Below are 15,450 nucleotides of genomic sequence, written 5' to 3' on the forward strand. Positions count from 1 at the left end.
GTACATTGCCTTCTTTCGTTGTTGTCTTCGAGTAGACACGGGCTGAAACTGATCACACCAGAAGAGATGTTCACTCTTGTAGCCAGCTCCGCCACGGAGAAGGTATATGGAATTAATATGTAAAGACTATTATAACTAATTGATGATACGTTTGAAGAGTTGATGGAAGACCTAATTTGTGGTATTTAACTTGACAGGCTAAGTGGATCCGTTATATTAACCAAACAGTGGCTCAGGCCCTGGGCTTAGGTGAGGGACAACAGTTTGAGCCTCCCATTTGTAGAAGCGCCACATACACGTTTTACAAAGACGGACGGCTAAAAGATGCGACGTATGAGGGACGGTGGCAGGCTGGAAAGCCTCACGGCAGGTGGGATGCTAAAAATTAGTCAATTTTAGTGAGGCAGTTCAAAATTTATTATTAGCCTTGCTGCTATTTGCAGTGGTGTGATCACTTGGCCTGATGGGAGGATTTACACAGGCTCATTCAAGAATGGACTGGAGGATGGGTGAGTTTTTGCCAGCTACATAAAAAAAGATTCGAGTGGACATCTTCAGCACATATGTTTTGTTTTTTTGTTTTTTTAGATTTGGTGAATTTGTGGCTCCAAATAAGTCCCTGAACAAAAGTGATCACTATGAAGGTTACTGGAGGGATGGCAAAATGCATGGTTTGGGAACGTACAGGTGAGAACCTTCTGGTTTCATGTTCTAAGATATTTAAAACATGTAAAAGTTTTTGTTTGATTTGGTTCAGTTTGTAATAATGAAAAATAATTGGTGTTGGCTTTAAATATGCCACCGCTCCAGTGAAGTAAAATCCCAGTCGACTACCAAATGAAACAATTTGCAAATGCTAACGTGGAGCTAAAGGGTTCCCGGTCGCTTTTGATGTTGTCAATGCTAACATGGAGCTAAAGAGTTAAAGGTCGCTTCTAAAGTTGTTAATGAGGCCACATTCCTAAAATGACAGACAACACCTTAATCATGTGCATCCATGTGGAAAGAAAGTTGTTAAACACATTGAAAATGACACATAATATATTTTTTCACATATGTAAGTGTAGAAAAAAATTCAAACAAAAAACATTGTTTCCATGAAGTGGCCACCTAACATGGGGGCATTCATTTTATCAATGCTGGCACTATTTTAGCCAATCAAATGTGAGTATCCCAGATTGCACACACTTTCTCGTGACGTCATTGATACTCATTACCACATGTACCTGTACTCGAATCAAGGGATCTCCAGATGGCATATGTTTGCGCCAGATTCACCTGATTTTGAGAATCTGCTGATACTGAGTCTAGGCCTGTCGCGATAACAAATTTTAGAGTGCGATAATTTATCTCATAAATTATTGCGATATTATTGCACCCCCCCACCCCCATTTTTTAAAAACTAATTTACAATAACACAGTGAGAATACAATATTAATAGATCAAGTACACCCATTTAAACGCAATAAATGTTTACTCTTAAAGAAATCACAACTAAAAACAATAGACCATGCCTCTTAAAAGACAACAATATTAATACCGCACAGAAACACAGAATTAATAAAATGTGTTTTTCAAGAAAAAAAATAAAATTGGACGTAACTTTTTTTTTTTTTTTTGCTAATGAGCAAAAATTAAATTGCCATCATATAAACATGCATTTTAGTGCATAATATTTACGTGCTTCTTGCTGATCTGAAGAATTTTTTTTATAAAAGTGCTGAGAACAATCTTTACTGTTTGTAAAGTGAGGCGGGGCACACTGTTGATTGCTACAGCTCTCTTAGCAGCTAAGTTTACTACATGAGCAAAACATCCCATTTGTGGTCCAAATCCATATGTGTCACGTACTGAATTAACAATATTTGCAGCATTATCAATAGTCGCTGGTATGGATTGATTTGGCTTACTTAACTTCCATTCAGTCATGGCGGTTTATAATTCATCGATGTAGTTTATGGACTACGTGTCCCATAATCACTCTAGGCTCACGTAGCCAATGGCATGGGACGTAGCACATCTAGTTTGCTATTTCATGATATCTAATGTGTGCGCGCATTAAAAAAGTTGGCAAACGCCACAGAAGTCATGTCTGCTCATTACTGCACAACACCAGCATATGACAATCGACTTTCATAAACAGGACGAGTTTGAAGCAGAGCCCTCTCAATTTGCCACTCAATGTTCATCATGTCCGTTGTCAAAGCAAGGTTGTTTGTAGCAGCCAAGTCGGTAACAATGTTTTGGCGGACTTTGTTGTAAATATCCGGATGTGCACGGAGGACTTTCCACCTCCAGGATGAAACGTTCTTCGTTCATGTTCACTGGTGTTTAAACCGTGGTGTTTAATACGACACTGGGCTGTTGACTCCAGGCCTGGAGCCGCCAATTTTGACGGATGCGTTCCCAGCAAAAATAGCAAATCGCCTAAACCATTCGGCGGGCTCCGGCAGAACGGAGATGGTCCGCAGTCAATCCGGAGCACTGACGCGGCCGGTATAGGTTGAACAATAGGATATAATGGGAACGGATTGACTCCGGCGCTATCTTTGCCAGACCTGGAATAAAGATGCATTTTGCGTACTTGGTAACAAGGAATCCGAACTTTTAACAGCACGTCTGCCACACGTGCGCACACATGTGCACGCGAGGCGATAAATCGCAGCGGAAAAATTACCGCCTTCATTTTTATTTATCGTGCGATAAATGGAATAATTGCATATTGCGACAGGCTTAACTGAGTCCCGATCCTGTACCACAAAACGAACATTTAAGAGTACTGTACTGTATACAGGACTTGCTCTTCCTCTTTTTCTGGGAGTCTTAATAATTTGTTTAAGTTTGTGAAAGAAAAATGCCTTCATTAAACTGCACAATATACGCCAGTATACAAACACCATGTAGACACCATAATTCACTTAAGCTACAAGCTAAAAGTGTAAGTTAGATTCCATACAGCAGGAGTTAACAAATGATGTTGATGTAGCTTTTCCCCATAAACACACATATACTGCATATTAACAGGTTGGTATGGATGTAAAATACTTAGACATATAGTTTTCAAAGCAGAAGCGTAACCGAAAGCACTCAACAGCGTCAATGCGACTGGCTGTGTGCTGTGCAAGTAAATGAGCCTGTGTTCCAAAATGCATCACACGATGGATGCAATGATTTATTATTTCATCACCACAAGGAGGCAGTAATTTACTGTAAAATGTCAACTGGCTCTTAACACAACGACTCAAGCCAGCGTAGTAAGTTATTTTAACCCGATCCTTTTCACCCGATTCGAATCCTCTGAATAATGGCCCGATCAATTTCCGATCATGTGATCGGATCAGGGACATCCCTACTTGAGTCCATCAGTCTGTATATGCATGGGTATAACTGACATCACAAAATGGCTGTGCTTGTAAATGGTTGAATTTTTTGTATTGAAACATTACTTTCTCCATTATCTATGAAATTGGCGATTTGCAGCTTCTATTAATTTTTTTTCAATCAACTCTTTCACATTAAGATCATTTCCATTAGGTGTCGTATGTTGGCACACACAAATGAATAGCAATGTGTCTATGTGACTTTTGAGCTTAACTGCGCTTGAACTGATGGAACTAATTCAACATGTAAGTCAAGGTTCAACTGTACGATTGTGATAAATACAGATATGCCAACACCGAGGTCTATAATGGGTCCTACCAGGAAGGCCTGCGGCACGGCCACGGAATGCTACGCACTGGCAAGCTCAACACCTCCTCGCCCAGCGTCTTCATCGGCCAATGGGTACACGACAAAAAGACTGGCTATGGCGTCTTTGATGACATCACCAAGTACGGTCAGGGGTCCATAGGTGTCATGGAGTTTATTGTTTCAATTCTCAGCGAAAATGTTGTGTGTGTTCTCTCACTCAGAGGCGAGAAGTACATTGGCATGTGGCATGACAACATGCGACACGGCACCGGGGTTGTGGTGACTCAGTTCGGCCTTTACTATGAAGGATCCTTCAAAGACAACAAGATGATGGTTGGGAAATGGAGATTGGTTGATTTTGAGAAAACATTTACATATAATATTATTTAGAAAACTGCAAAGCTAAAAATGCATACATTTTTTGGAGCAGGTAGAATGTGTGATGAGTAGCGTGTTCCTTGGGAATGTGATTTGAAGTGAAGTGTGCAACTTTGTCTTTAAGGGCACTGGAATCCTTTTGTCAGAGGATGATACTTCATATGAGGGGGAGTTTTCTGATGACTGGACCCTTAACGGCAAGGTGACTAATATAACCATCCATCCAGACAATTTGTACAGCACTCATGGTAGAACTTGATCCTTCCGCCGTCAACTTTGGATGAGGGGTGGGATACACGGGTCACAGTTCTATTTCCTTTCCAACTTTTAACATTTTTCTCCAAGTCACAAAGTTATCCCACCTCTTCTCATTGAAGATGCTCGTACCGGTCCAAGCGTCTTCATGTTTTAGCTCAACTTGTACCAGAGTAATGGAAAGAAAAGTGTGTGTTGAATTGTATAACTCCTTGTGAACCGAAACATGGTGGTGCAACCGTGACAACGTGTGCATCTAAGGCTGCTGGTAATTGCTAATTGAGCAAGTTGAGCAAGAGGATATATTCTGAAGTGTTTCAGGCAATATCACCTGCTTTTTTCAGTCAAATGCTTTAGAACTCATTGAACAGCACTTAACAATGCAGCTGGACAGTTACCCTAATCATTAGCATTTCTAGGCTATTACAGGAATTATTATTCAATCGTTTGGTAGATTTAATTTATTTCAGTTGTAATTAGTGCTGCAGCTATCGATTATTTTAGTAGTCGATTAATCGATGAACTAGTTAGTTTGAATAATCAAGTAATCGGATAAGGAACATGAAAAATTAAAATACCTGAGCTGAGCCTCAAACGGTATAAATAAATAAGGATCTATGTACAACAAAAGAACAATTGGCTAACTTACATAGCAAAAGTCCGCTAGCTTAAATGCTATACAGTAAAGTGCTATTTTTGTTTTGTTTTGTTTTGTTTTTCAATGCTCTTAACAAATGGTTCACTCATGGACACATATTCCTACCAAAAAAAAAATCGGCTGAATATACCTATAAACTAAATAACGTGTGCATTAAAAAAAACATTTGCTCCAAAAAAAAAACTTGGCTCAAGTTGATCTTAAAATGGAGCAGCTGGGTTAACCCATGTGAAATGAGACGGACTAGAAGGCAGTGTATCCACCCAAATCAATAAAACTGAAGACAAATACTTTCAAAATTTACCATTACAATGCCACTTTAATTAAACGAATACTCGAAGCAGCAAAATTTAATTCGAATCTTCTTTTCTAATCGAATACTCGAGTTAATCGATTAATCGTTGCAGCTCTAGTTGTAATCATTTTCTGTAGCTGGCAAGTCAATTGTCACGTAGATCCGGATTATGCTTCTTTCTATCCATAATAATTTAGTAGTTGTCTTTTGTTGAGTCTCCCAATCCTTTCTATTTTTACTCCTTTTTTTTTAAGGGAATACTGACAATTGCCAATGGTGACTACCTAGAGGGCTCCTTCAATGGAGAATGGGGTGCTGGTCCCAAAGTTACTGGCTCCTATTTCAAGCCGCAACTTTTTGAAACTGACAAAGAGAAGACTCGTCCTGTGTAAGTTTACTTTAAGTCACTTCAAGGTGCAAAGTTTCTATTGAGAATGTAAAAAAAAAAAAAAATCTGTTTTTGTGCTAGTTTTCTTTTGTTCTGCTGCTGGCTTCTCACCCCTTGTTCTTCTACTTTGATATTTCAACCCAACCAACATAAACAGATAAATACTCTGTAAAGCCTGAATTGTATCAGTATTGTATCCTCTCTTATGGATACTTATGTCCTTGTGGTCAGACACTTGCTCCTGTAGGCTTCAGTACTTCTTCATCGCAGTGCTTCTTCATTGTCATGTGCTATATGAAGAGAACTAACTTAATGTGTGTTTTAAATGTGTCAGGAAGCTGGGCCGTCTATGCGTGAGCGCTGAAGAGAAGTGGCAGGCGGTGTTTGACGAGTGTTGGAGCCAATTAGGCTGCGAGGCTCCCGGCCAGGGAGACAATTGCAAAGCATGGGACAACATTGCTGTGGCCCTCACGACCAACCGGCGACAAATTCAGGACAGGTGTGTGGTCACTTATATATATTGTTGTGGTGTATACATAAATTATGTTCCCTTGGTCACATTTTAATTCGGAAAAATGTATGTGTGTCTCTCAGTCCAGAAATGCTGTCTCGAAGTCACAGCAGAACTCTAGAGAGTTTAGAGGTGATCCCCCAGCATGTAGGCCCCATTACTATGGAACGATATCACGCTATTCGTCTCTACCTCATTAAGGTAAGTCACTGCAGTCACAATACACTGAAACCACAAACGTTTTACACTCTTGAGGTCATAGAATTCTAACATCCTTTTTTAAAGAAGCTAAGCAAAAGAAACATAAAGAGCCCTTAAACTTGATATATATATATATATATATATATATATATATATATATATATATATATATATATATATATATATATATATATATATATACATATATCTTAGTGCTGTCAAATTTATCGCGTTAACGGGTGGCTATTAATTTTTTTAATTAATCACGTGAAAATACTTGACGCAATAACGCAATATGTGGGATTTTTTTCCCCACTGAATGAATGCACTTGTATGGAAGGTTGGATTTTTCTCTTTTTTTTTTCCATTAAGGTCCCATATTATTCGAATTAAAAAAAAATATTAGAAGCTAAAAATCGCATCTTTTTCAGGGGTGCCAATAATTATGGAGGGCACTGTAAGTATTGTGGCGAACGATGTGGGGAGGAATGACAGGAGACTATCTTTTTCTCAACACGCTTAATAGAACACAACGCAGATCATACTGTATACCATTTGCAGCCACCACTGACAGTCATGGTTGCCCAACTTCCCATCATGCATTTGGACAGAACCGATAAGTCGCTACAGTATCATTCAGTGTTGCACGACAATATTACTATCTCTCGCAGGTGACGATCTTTATCTTAACACACTTAATTGAACACAACACAGAACATACTGTGTACCATTTGCAGCCACCACTGACAGTCATGGTTGCCCAACTTCCCATCATACATTTGGGTGGAACAGTTAAGTCACTACAGTATCATTTAGTGAAAGCACAACAAAAATAATATTCCTATCTCTCAAAAAAATGTTGACAAAAAGAAAACAGCTCAATGCAAAAAGAACTGGCATTCCTAGTTAAAATAGCTTTGCAAAATACACATACGGTAAACCTTACTCAGACTTTGCCTTGGCTAGATCTCTAATTCATTTAGAACTCGCCATTGACACCTTGTGGTATATTTCAATCACCACAACTAAAAAAAACTAAACCAAAACTATTATTTTTTTGATTGAAAATTTTACAAATTTTATGAAAACGAAAACATTTTGAGGGGTTTTAATATAAATTTACTATAACTTGTACTCAAATTTATCTTTTAAGAACTACGAGTCTTTCTATCCGTGGATCCCTTTAACAGAAAGAATGTTAATAATGATAATGCCCTCTTGTGGATTTGTTGTTATAATAAACAAATACAGTACTTATACAGTACTTAAATACAGTACAGTAGGTTTAATGTTTTTGTCCGTCTTGTGTCTTTCCATTCCAATAATAATTTATAGAAAAATATGGCATATTTTAGAGATTGTTTGAATTGCGATTAATTACGATTAATTAATTTTGAAGCTGTGATTAACTCAATTAAAAATTTTAACCGTTTTACAGCCCTAATATATATATATATATATATATGGTAATAGAGAGAGAGAGAGAGAGTGATAGCTAGATAAAAACTTTATTAATCTCCCAAGGGAGAAATTCAGGTGTCCGGCAGCAAACACACCATAAATGACAAACAATGCATAGATACAAGTTACTATCAATAGTAATCAAGTACTCATATCAAAGAAGCAAACCAACATACAGCACCAAATATTCTCATCTTCTCAGGCATGTGATACCCCGCTGCACCCACTTGGCCGGCTTGTGGAAGCCTTGGTAGGGGTCTACAGGATGACGTATGTTGGTGTCGGAGCCAACCGCCGACTCCTGCCACAGGCCGTCAGCGAGTTAAAATCATACCTTTACCGCATTTTCCAGATCGTAAGGTATATGTTGAAGTCTGTTTTGTGTATAGAGTGCCAAATCACAAGACATATGAAGAGATTTTTTTAAAGGTTATCTTTGGTTGGTTTATATTCACTCTTGCTTTGCTTGTGAACTCGATGCAGGTTTCTGTTCCCAGACTTGCCAGAAGATGGCGGCATAATTCGAGAGCCGACCAGCCTTCAAGAGAAAGAGAATGAAGTGTCCAAGACGAACATAAACCAAAACACGGAGCAGTCCCTCCTCAGTCAAGTGGTGAGCAGCTTGGCTCTGCTACTTCCTGTCCTGTTGCCTCGCCTCTACCCACCGCTCTTCACCCTCTACGCTCTGGATAAAGAGCGCGAAGACGATGTCTACTGGGAGTGTGTCCTCCGCCTCAACAAGCAGCCCGACCTGGCTCTGCTCGCCTTTCTGGGTGTCCAGCAGTACGTTTAACAATGTAACGGTATCGCTGGAAGGTTTTAATTTGCATTTTCAAATCTCACCTCATACTCCTCCAGGAAGTTCTGGCCTGTTTCAGTCTCCATACCAGCACATACAGAAAACCTACAGGTATTTGGTTTTGGTTCTTGGCTTACATTTCCAGGAGTGTAACAGTGTCTACATAGGTATGTCTCTCCATCTAGGTCCTGTCCAGCACCAAGGATACTTGCTTTGCAAGTGCAGTCGAAACTCTGCAGCAAATCAGGTTTGTTCTTTGTAGTACTCAATAACGGCATCAGTGATAACTTGTGTTTACCCCATAATAAAACTTAGAATAATTGCATAATTGAATAAGCGCTGATAAAGCACCAGGAAGTTTCCCAAAAAAAATCAAACTAATATATTAATAGACTGCAGCACTTTCTGCGACCATAGAATAACTATATTGTAGAAAAAGGGACTAATTGTAGTCTTGCTCTTTTTATACTTTATTAAAGCTTTCCTTTTTTTTTCAGCACAACTTTCACCCCATCAGACAAACTGCACGTTATCCAGCTGACCTTTGAGGAGATCACAAAGGAAGTGCAGTCCCTGCTACGGCAGGATTTCCTTTGGTCCATGGATGACCTATTTCCTGTGTTCCTCTATGTGGTGCTGCGAGCTCGGTTAGCTCCAACTTACAGTATACAGTGGTGCCTCTGCATACGAAGTTAATTCGTTCCAGGACCTTGTTTGTAAGTCAGAATGGTCGTATGTCGAGCAGGATTTTCCCTTAAGAATACATTATAATTCCATTAATTCGTACCACAGCCCAAAAACCTACACTAAATCCTTAATAAATACTGCTGTTACTATTGCAAATAGCAATTACTGTATTTTTCAGGCTATAAGTTGCAGTTTTTTTTCATAGTTTGGCAGAGGGTGTGTCTTGTACTCTGGAGCGACTTACGTGTGATTATTTAAGGTTGAGGTTGGCCGACTTCTCTCTTGCTAACTTTTAAAAAATATAAATATATATTTATACTAAAACAATGTATGGATGTTAAATAAAATAAATGATTTGGATAAAACGGAGAAGGCGCTGTGCATGCCTGCGCACGTGAATGCAGTGGCTCTCTTTTCAATCTTCTCCTCCCAGCGCCCTGCGGCGCCCTCCGCGAGCATCTTGGTATTTCCTTTTCGATATGGAGCAGCTATAGGAGTGAAAAACAAACTAAAGACAGTGGAATTGAAAAGCAAACAACTGCGGTCAGAGTGGAATATGGAAAGGATTCCAATTGATTGTTGAAGATGCTATAGGAAACTTGTGTCGGCTTCGCTGAATGTAAACAAATGTGGCGCTTTGGTCTCATACGAGAAATATATTTAACAAACTTTTCCAGCATTATTTTGTTATTTAAATGCATTTATAATGATCATAAAAATATGTAGACGGTTTTAACACTGAGAAAACTTGTGTTTTTTTTTTCTGCCAACTCGAGATTAAAATAAATGTCAAATCCACTATTCGCCTGTTAGAACAGACACGCAAATATAAAGGATATAAATGTTTATTGAGTATCCATCTTACACTCTTGTTTAACTGGGAGAATTTGTTCCAAAAGACAGGCTTTAATTTGTTATCATCATGCATATATGCACCTCATCATCACAAACGTGATCACACAAAACACAACTACGCATCGCATCCCTGCATTTCCTCCTTCTCCTGAGTCCTCACATATGAAACATAAAATTTCGTTTTTTTCCGGGCTCGTGCCTGCAAATAAAGCATAAAATTTAGTTTTTTTTCAGGCTTGGGCAAGCAAATCAAGTTAATTGATCGGGCTCGGGCCGCGTCGGGCTTCAATACTCGCGGGCTGGTTGGGTCGGGCTGGATTTTTTAGGCCCGATCTAACTTCTAGCGTCACGTAATGTTAGCATACCGTACACCTATTTAGCCTGTCGTTCTCTATTGTATTTTAAATTGCCTTTCAAGATGACATGTCTGTTTTTGGTGCTGGATTCTATCAAATAAATTTCCACCCAAAAATGTGACTTTTACTCCGGTGCGACTTATATATGCTTTTTTTCCTTTTCACTGCGCATACTTTGGCTGGTGCGACTTATACTCAGGTGCGACCTATAGTCCGAAAAATACAGTACAAAGAGCAAAACAAATAAATTATGAATAAAAATCATAATAATAATAATAATTTAATAATAGTAATAATAATAATAATGCTGTACCTGTAATAATGTAACGAATCGGGTTCTAATATGGCAAACTTTTTTTGCTGTACCTGAACGCACCGCGGATCTGACGTGATGGTGAGCAAGAGATCGCGGCTCTATTTTGCTTTCTGTTTTGATGCTGGCGTTGTGTTGCACAAGTTGATGGAATAAATGATTAGAAACCTGACGAAGCTGGCAATTTCTTTGGGGATGTTACCACAATAAGAATTGCCACTTTAACTTATAAAGACTGGCGAACGAAGGAGGACCACCGGCCGGGATCGACATTCTACGGTCCTATTGTCGACCCATTTCACAAATGCACACACCATGCTTATATTTTGCTATCATTTACATCTTCATTTCAATGGTAAGCGTCACCTTTTCTTTTTTTTTCTCCACCTGAACTAACCTTTTTGGATCCAGTGTTGATTTCTCTCACAAGAAAATCAGCCGTGCATCCGTCTTCCGGTACAACAAAGAAACTGCGGAGCTGTCAAAAATTGTATTTCGAGCATGTCGTTGGATGTAGAAACAAATGGCAAATTTTACTTCGGATGTCGAAAAGATCGTGTGTTGAAGCGATCGTATGTCGAGGTACCACTGTATATTCAGTATACAGTCCTAGTTGTTTAATTGTAAGTCAAAAATAGAAATTTAAATTATTCCACCTGTCTGACATATTAGCATCAGGAACCTTGGGTCGGAAGTCAACCTCATCGAAGATCTGATGGACCCTTGCATACAGCATGGAGAGCACGGAATCATGTTCACCACTTTGAAGGTATTCATGACAGATAATAATCCAATGGTACATTGACTTACAAATTCAATAATTTCCCTAAGTATGCTCATACTTCAATTTCTTCACTGAATCAGCCACAATATGAGAAATAGAATTGTGGACTTTCACAAGTCTGATAAATCTTTGGGTGCAATTTCTAGATTCCTGAAGTTGCAGTCTTCATTTGTTCAAAAAATGCATGCAAGTATAAACAGAATGGGTATGCCCACCTGTCTACAAAACAGGACTGAGATGGTCTCTGTCCCTTTGAGATGTTTAAACAAGCAAATTTAATTTTAATTCCGCCATACAGTCCCTGACAAAAGTCTTGTCGCATATCCATTTTGTAGAAACAATTGCTAATAACCTTACTTTTAATTATTCAATTGCTTTCAGAAATGGCTCATATTAAAGCTAAGACCCTCCCAAATGATGTTGAATGTACAAAAATATATTTGTTTCACTGAAAAAAGATTTATCATTTAATGAAGACATAAAGGTCAAATTTGCTCAATGATGTTCATGTCTGGTGACTGGGCTGGCCAGTCCTGGAGGATCTTGATCTTCTTTGCCTTGTGGAACTTTGAGGTAGAGATTGAAGTATGCGATGGAGCACCATCCTGCTGCAGAATTTGTCCCTTTTTATGGTTAGGAATGTAAGAGGCAGCTAGGATTTGTTGTGATTTCAGACTATTTATGTTGCCTTCCACCTTGCAGATCTCTCGCACACCCCCATACTGGATGTAACCCCAGACCATGATTTTGGTAATGATGTAACCACCAAACATCCCTGTTTTCTGAGTGAATATCAGATCCATGCGGGCTCCAGTGCGATATTTGCGGCGACTGCGGTGTAATTCAATGGAAGATTCATATGAAAAATCCACCTTTTGCCACTTTTCCAGTGCCCAGGCTGTGGGCTTTGGCAAATGCCACACGTTTTTTTAATTGTCTGCACCATGATATATAAATAGTCTGAAATATCAACAAATCTTAGCTTACATTCCTAACCATAAAAAGGGACAAATTTTGCAGCAGGATGGTGCTCCATCGCATACGTCAATCGCTACCTCAAAGTTCCTCAAGGCAAAGAAGATCAAGATCCTTCAGGACTGGCCAGCCCAGTCACTAGACATAAACATCATTGAGCATGTCTGGGGTATGATGAAAGAGGAAGCATGGAAGAAGAAACCCAAGAATGTTGATGAACTCATGGAGTCGATCCAAGACTGCTTTCTTTGATGTTCCTGATGACTTCATCAATAAATTGTATTAATCCTTGCCGAAGCCCATGGAAGTCGTACAAAATATTAAATTTGGATCTCACAGCACCAGTACTTAATTTGCTTATCTTATGTAACATATTTTTGTATTTGAAGTACATTTTTTGTTCAAGTTTCACACTACTTTCTGTAGGCGACAAAACTTTTGTCTTGCCAAAATTTGACCTTTATGTCTTCATTAAAAGATGTCTTTTTTCAGTGAAACAAATATATTTTTGTACATTCAACATCATTTGGGAGGGTCTTAGCTTTCATATGAGCCGTTTCTGAAACCAATTAAGTAATTAAAAGTCAGGTTATTAGCAATGGCGTACCGCAAGCAACACGTCACTTCCGCTCATTAATATTCATGACATTAGCTACTGTTGCTAAGTAGGGACAAGCCACCATTTGTCCCTAATAGGAAATGAATGGAAATCGTGTACAAAGGAGATGTTTACAGAGCTAAACCTACCAATTCTCTCCGAAAATGATGTGCCTGGTGCCAAATTGACTGGCAAAGATGTGGAAGAACATAAAAATGTTCAGTTAAAGAGATGGCTTTAGTGTCGAAGGCTGAAAAAGATGAGAAAAACGGAATGGATGGATGGAATGGATTCGCCGAGCTGGTGTTAAAGTCCGCGCAAGTTGATTCGGTCTTCACATTTTTCTCCCGAGTTTTTGGTTTCCGGAAACGTATGAAGAAAACATCCTTCGTGTGTCGTAATGTCTAGAGTCGTTTCTACAAGTTCCAAAAAAGCAATGCGTGATCGGCATGTTCGTTTTCGAAACATTACCGGAGAAAAGTAGCACTTTTTACGTTGGGTCTATGCGAGGGCGGGTCTATAATGTCCCACTTCGGCTTTACTTCCGCTTTACGATGCGACGTCACGGTCTAAAAATAGCCTGCGTGCGGTACGCCATTGTTTCTACAAAATGGATAAGCGACAAGACTTTTGTCAGGGACTACATTGGAAATCACAGTACCATATTTTGACCTGTGCTGGCACATAATGTATTCTTGATTTTAAAATTGTTGACTACAGTTTTCCCTTTAGTAAGCATCATCTGTTCCTTCACACTCTTCAAAATCCTTCAAATCTTTCCAACCTAACGTGATCTTCCCTGTCCTTCCACAGGCCTGTTACTACCAGATCCAACATGAAAGGATAACTTAATAAGTCTGCTTCTTCATTCTCTGGCGCGTTTGCCTTGGCTCCTCCTGCGCCGTCAGCCTATCACGGAGGCACAGCTGAGTTCGTTATGCTTAGCGACCATCTGCCGCTATCATCAGTTGGAGACCACTGTCCCCCGTCTTTGTTACCGTGAGCAGCTGCGTGAGTGCTGTTACAGGCCACGTGCAGCACCACTTCAAACCGTCCATATGTGAATCTGACGTGCCCTGAAAGTTTCCTGCGTGTTGTTGGGAGGCACTAATGATTCCACTTTTCTTCGTGTGAAAAGATTAGTTTTTTATTTCTAGAGGCTCCGTGTGGGACATTTTGCAGCCTGTTAAACAATTTAGGATATATTCCTACCAAGCAGTAAACATTGGGACACTATATCCGCCACCACTGAATTCAATATGAGATTCAGAATTGGAAAAAAAATGAACTGATTTAGTTTTTTTTCCTTGGCATTTGGCTCTCGTTCACATGACAAACTTTATGTGGCTCTCGTTTACATGACAAACTTTGAGAATAGATGTTTTTTTTTCTCCACATTTGTTTCCAGGTGCACACCATACCAAAATTACTCATCTTTATCAAACCCGATGCATGCAAATGATAAGGGCACACTGACTGCTCGCACAAATGTTCTGTCATTTTGTAAGCCCTCACTATACAGATTGGTTTGTCATTTTGTCTCCATCTCGGCTTTGTCCTAAAAGGGCTTGAGCGGGATTATTTTGAGTTCTCTGATGATTTAACAGTGGAAGTGATTTCAGCCACTACTGAAACCTTCCTGTGGAAGACACTAAAACCAACGCAGATTTTACCATTCACTTCTTGATTTGACGTAACTTGCCTCATAAAAGCTCTACAAACAACTGCTCACATGTCCAATTTGTGTGAAACAAACAAATGAGATGGGCGTACATCAAATGCAGTCATAGTATACTAGTAACTTGGGTAGGCTTGACCATAGAAGATTTTCACCTGTTTTGGAATATTTGGTGTCATCCGATGCAATTCAATTGAGTTTTTACTTGTTATTTATAACTTGCAGAAAAAGTATAAAAATGGTTTATTTAAGTCCATTTTTTAAACAGTTTTGAACAAGTACTTTTTATTTCCACAGCATGTGATGTAACACTGACATGAAGGTGCAGTTTTGCCACCGTTCATTGGAATACATTTTAAGGTCTATTTGTCATTGCTAAACGGTGGATTCAAAACTACACAAATGCTTGCAAAGAACTTTTTAATTTCTCATAAAAGCCAATCGTGTGACAATTAAAAGTGGGTTCAAATGAGGCCTGTTGGTTATTACTAATTTTTCAACACTTAGTACAGTTAACTCATTCACTGCCATTGACATCCAACTCATTTGAATGGGCAAAAGAATGTAG

The 15,450-nt window shown here is 39.1% G+C and overlaps 1 protein-coding gene across 2 annotated transcripts in view; it reads left to right on the plus strand.

Annotated features, from left to right (window-relative positions):
- Nucleotides 1–15,351, plus strand: part of als2b (alsin Rho guanine nucleotide exchange factor ALS2 b) — a 39,200-nt gene extending 23,849 nt beyond the window's left edge. For both annotated transcript variants that reach the window (XM_057818480.1, XM_057818490.1), the window contains 17 exons: nucleotides 36–102; nucleotides 198–370; nucleotides 444–509; nucleotides 589–687; nucleotides 3,666–3,830; nucleotides 3,912–4,023; nucleotides 4,193–4,270; nucleotides 5,531–5,664; nucleotides 5,999–6,163; nucleotides 6,259–6,376; nucleotides 8,040–8,197; nucleotides 8,321–8,620; nucleotides 8,696–8,747; nucleotides 8,822–8,883; nucleotides 9,134–9,283; nucleotides 11,520–11,616; nucleotides 14,018–15,351. In XM_057818480.1, the coding sequence (XP_057674463.1) occupies nucleotides 36–102; nucleotides 198–370; nucleotides 444–509; nucleotides 589–687; nucleotides 3,666–3,830; nucleotides 3,912–4,023; nucleotides 4,193–4,270; nucleotides 5,531–5,664; nucleotides 5,999–6,163; nucleotides 6,259–6,376; nucleotides 8,040–8,197; nucleotides 8,321–8,620; nucleotides 8,696–8,747; nucleotides 8,822–8,883; nucleotides 9,134–9,283; nucleotides 11,520–11,616; nucleotides 14,018–14,056 (2,035 nt within the window). In that variant the 3' untranslated portion in view covers nucleotides 14,057–15,351. The remainder of the gene's footprint in view (nucleotides 1–35; nucleotides 103–197; nucleotides 371–443; nucleotides 510–588; nucleotides 688–3,665; nucleotides 3,831–3,911; nucleotides 4,024–4,192; nucleotides 4,271–5,530; nucleotides 5,665–5,998; nucleotides 6,164–6,258; nucleotides 6,377–8,039; nucleotides 8,198–8,320; nucleotides 8,621–8,695; nucleotides 8,748–8,821; nucleotides 8,884–9,133; nucleotides 9,284–11,519; nucleotides 11,617–14,017) is intronic.
- Nucleotides 15,352–15,450: the final 99 nt, after the last annotated feature.

Source organism: Corythoichthys intestinalis, chromosome 2 (assembly GCF_030265065.1).
Source record: "Corythoichthys intestinalis isolate RoL2023-P3 chromosome 2, ASM3026506v1, whole genome shotgun sequence".
NCBI lineage: Eukaryota > Metazoa > Chordata > Actinopteri > Syngnathiformes > Syngnathidae > Corythoichthys > Corythoichthys intestinalis.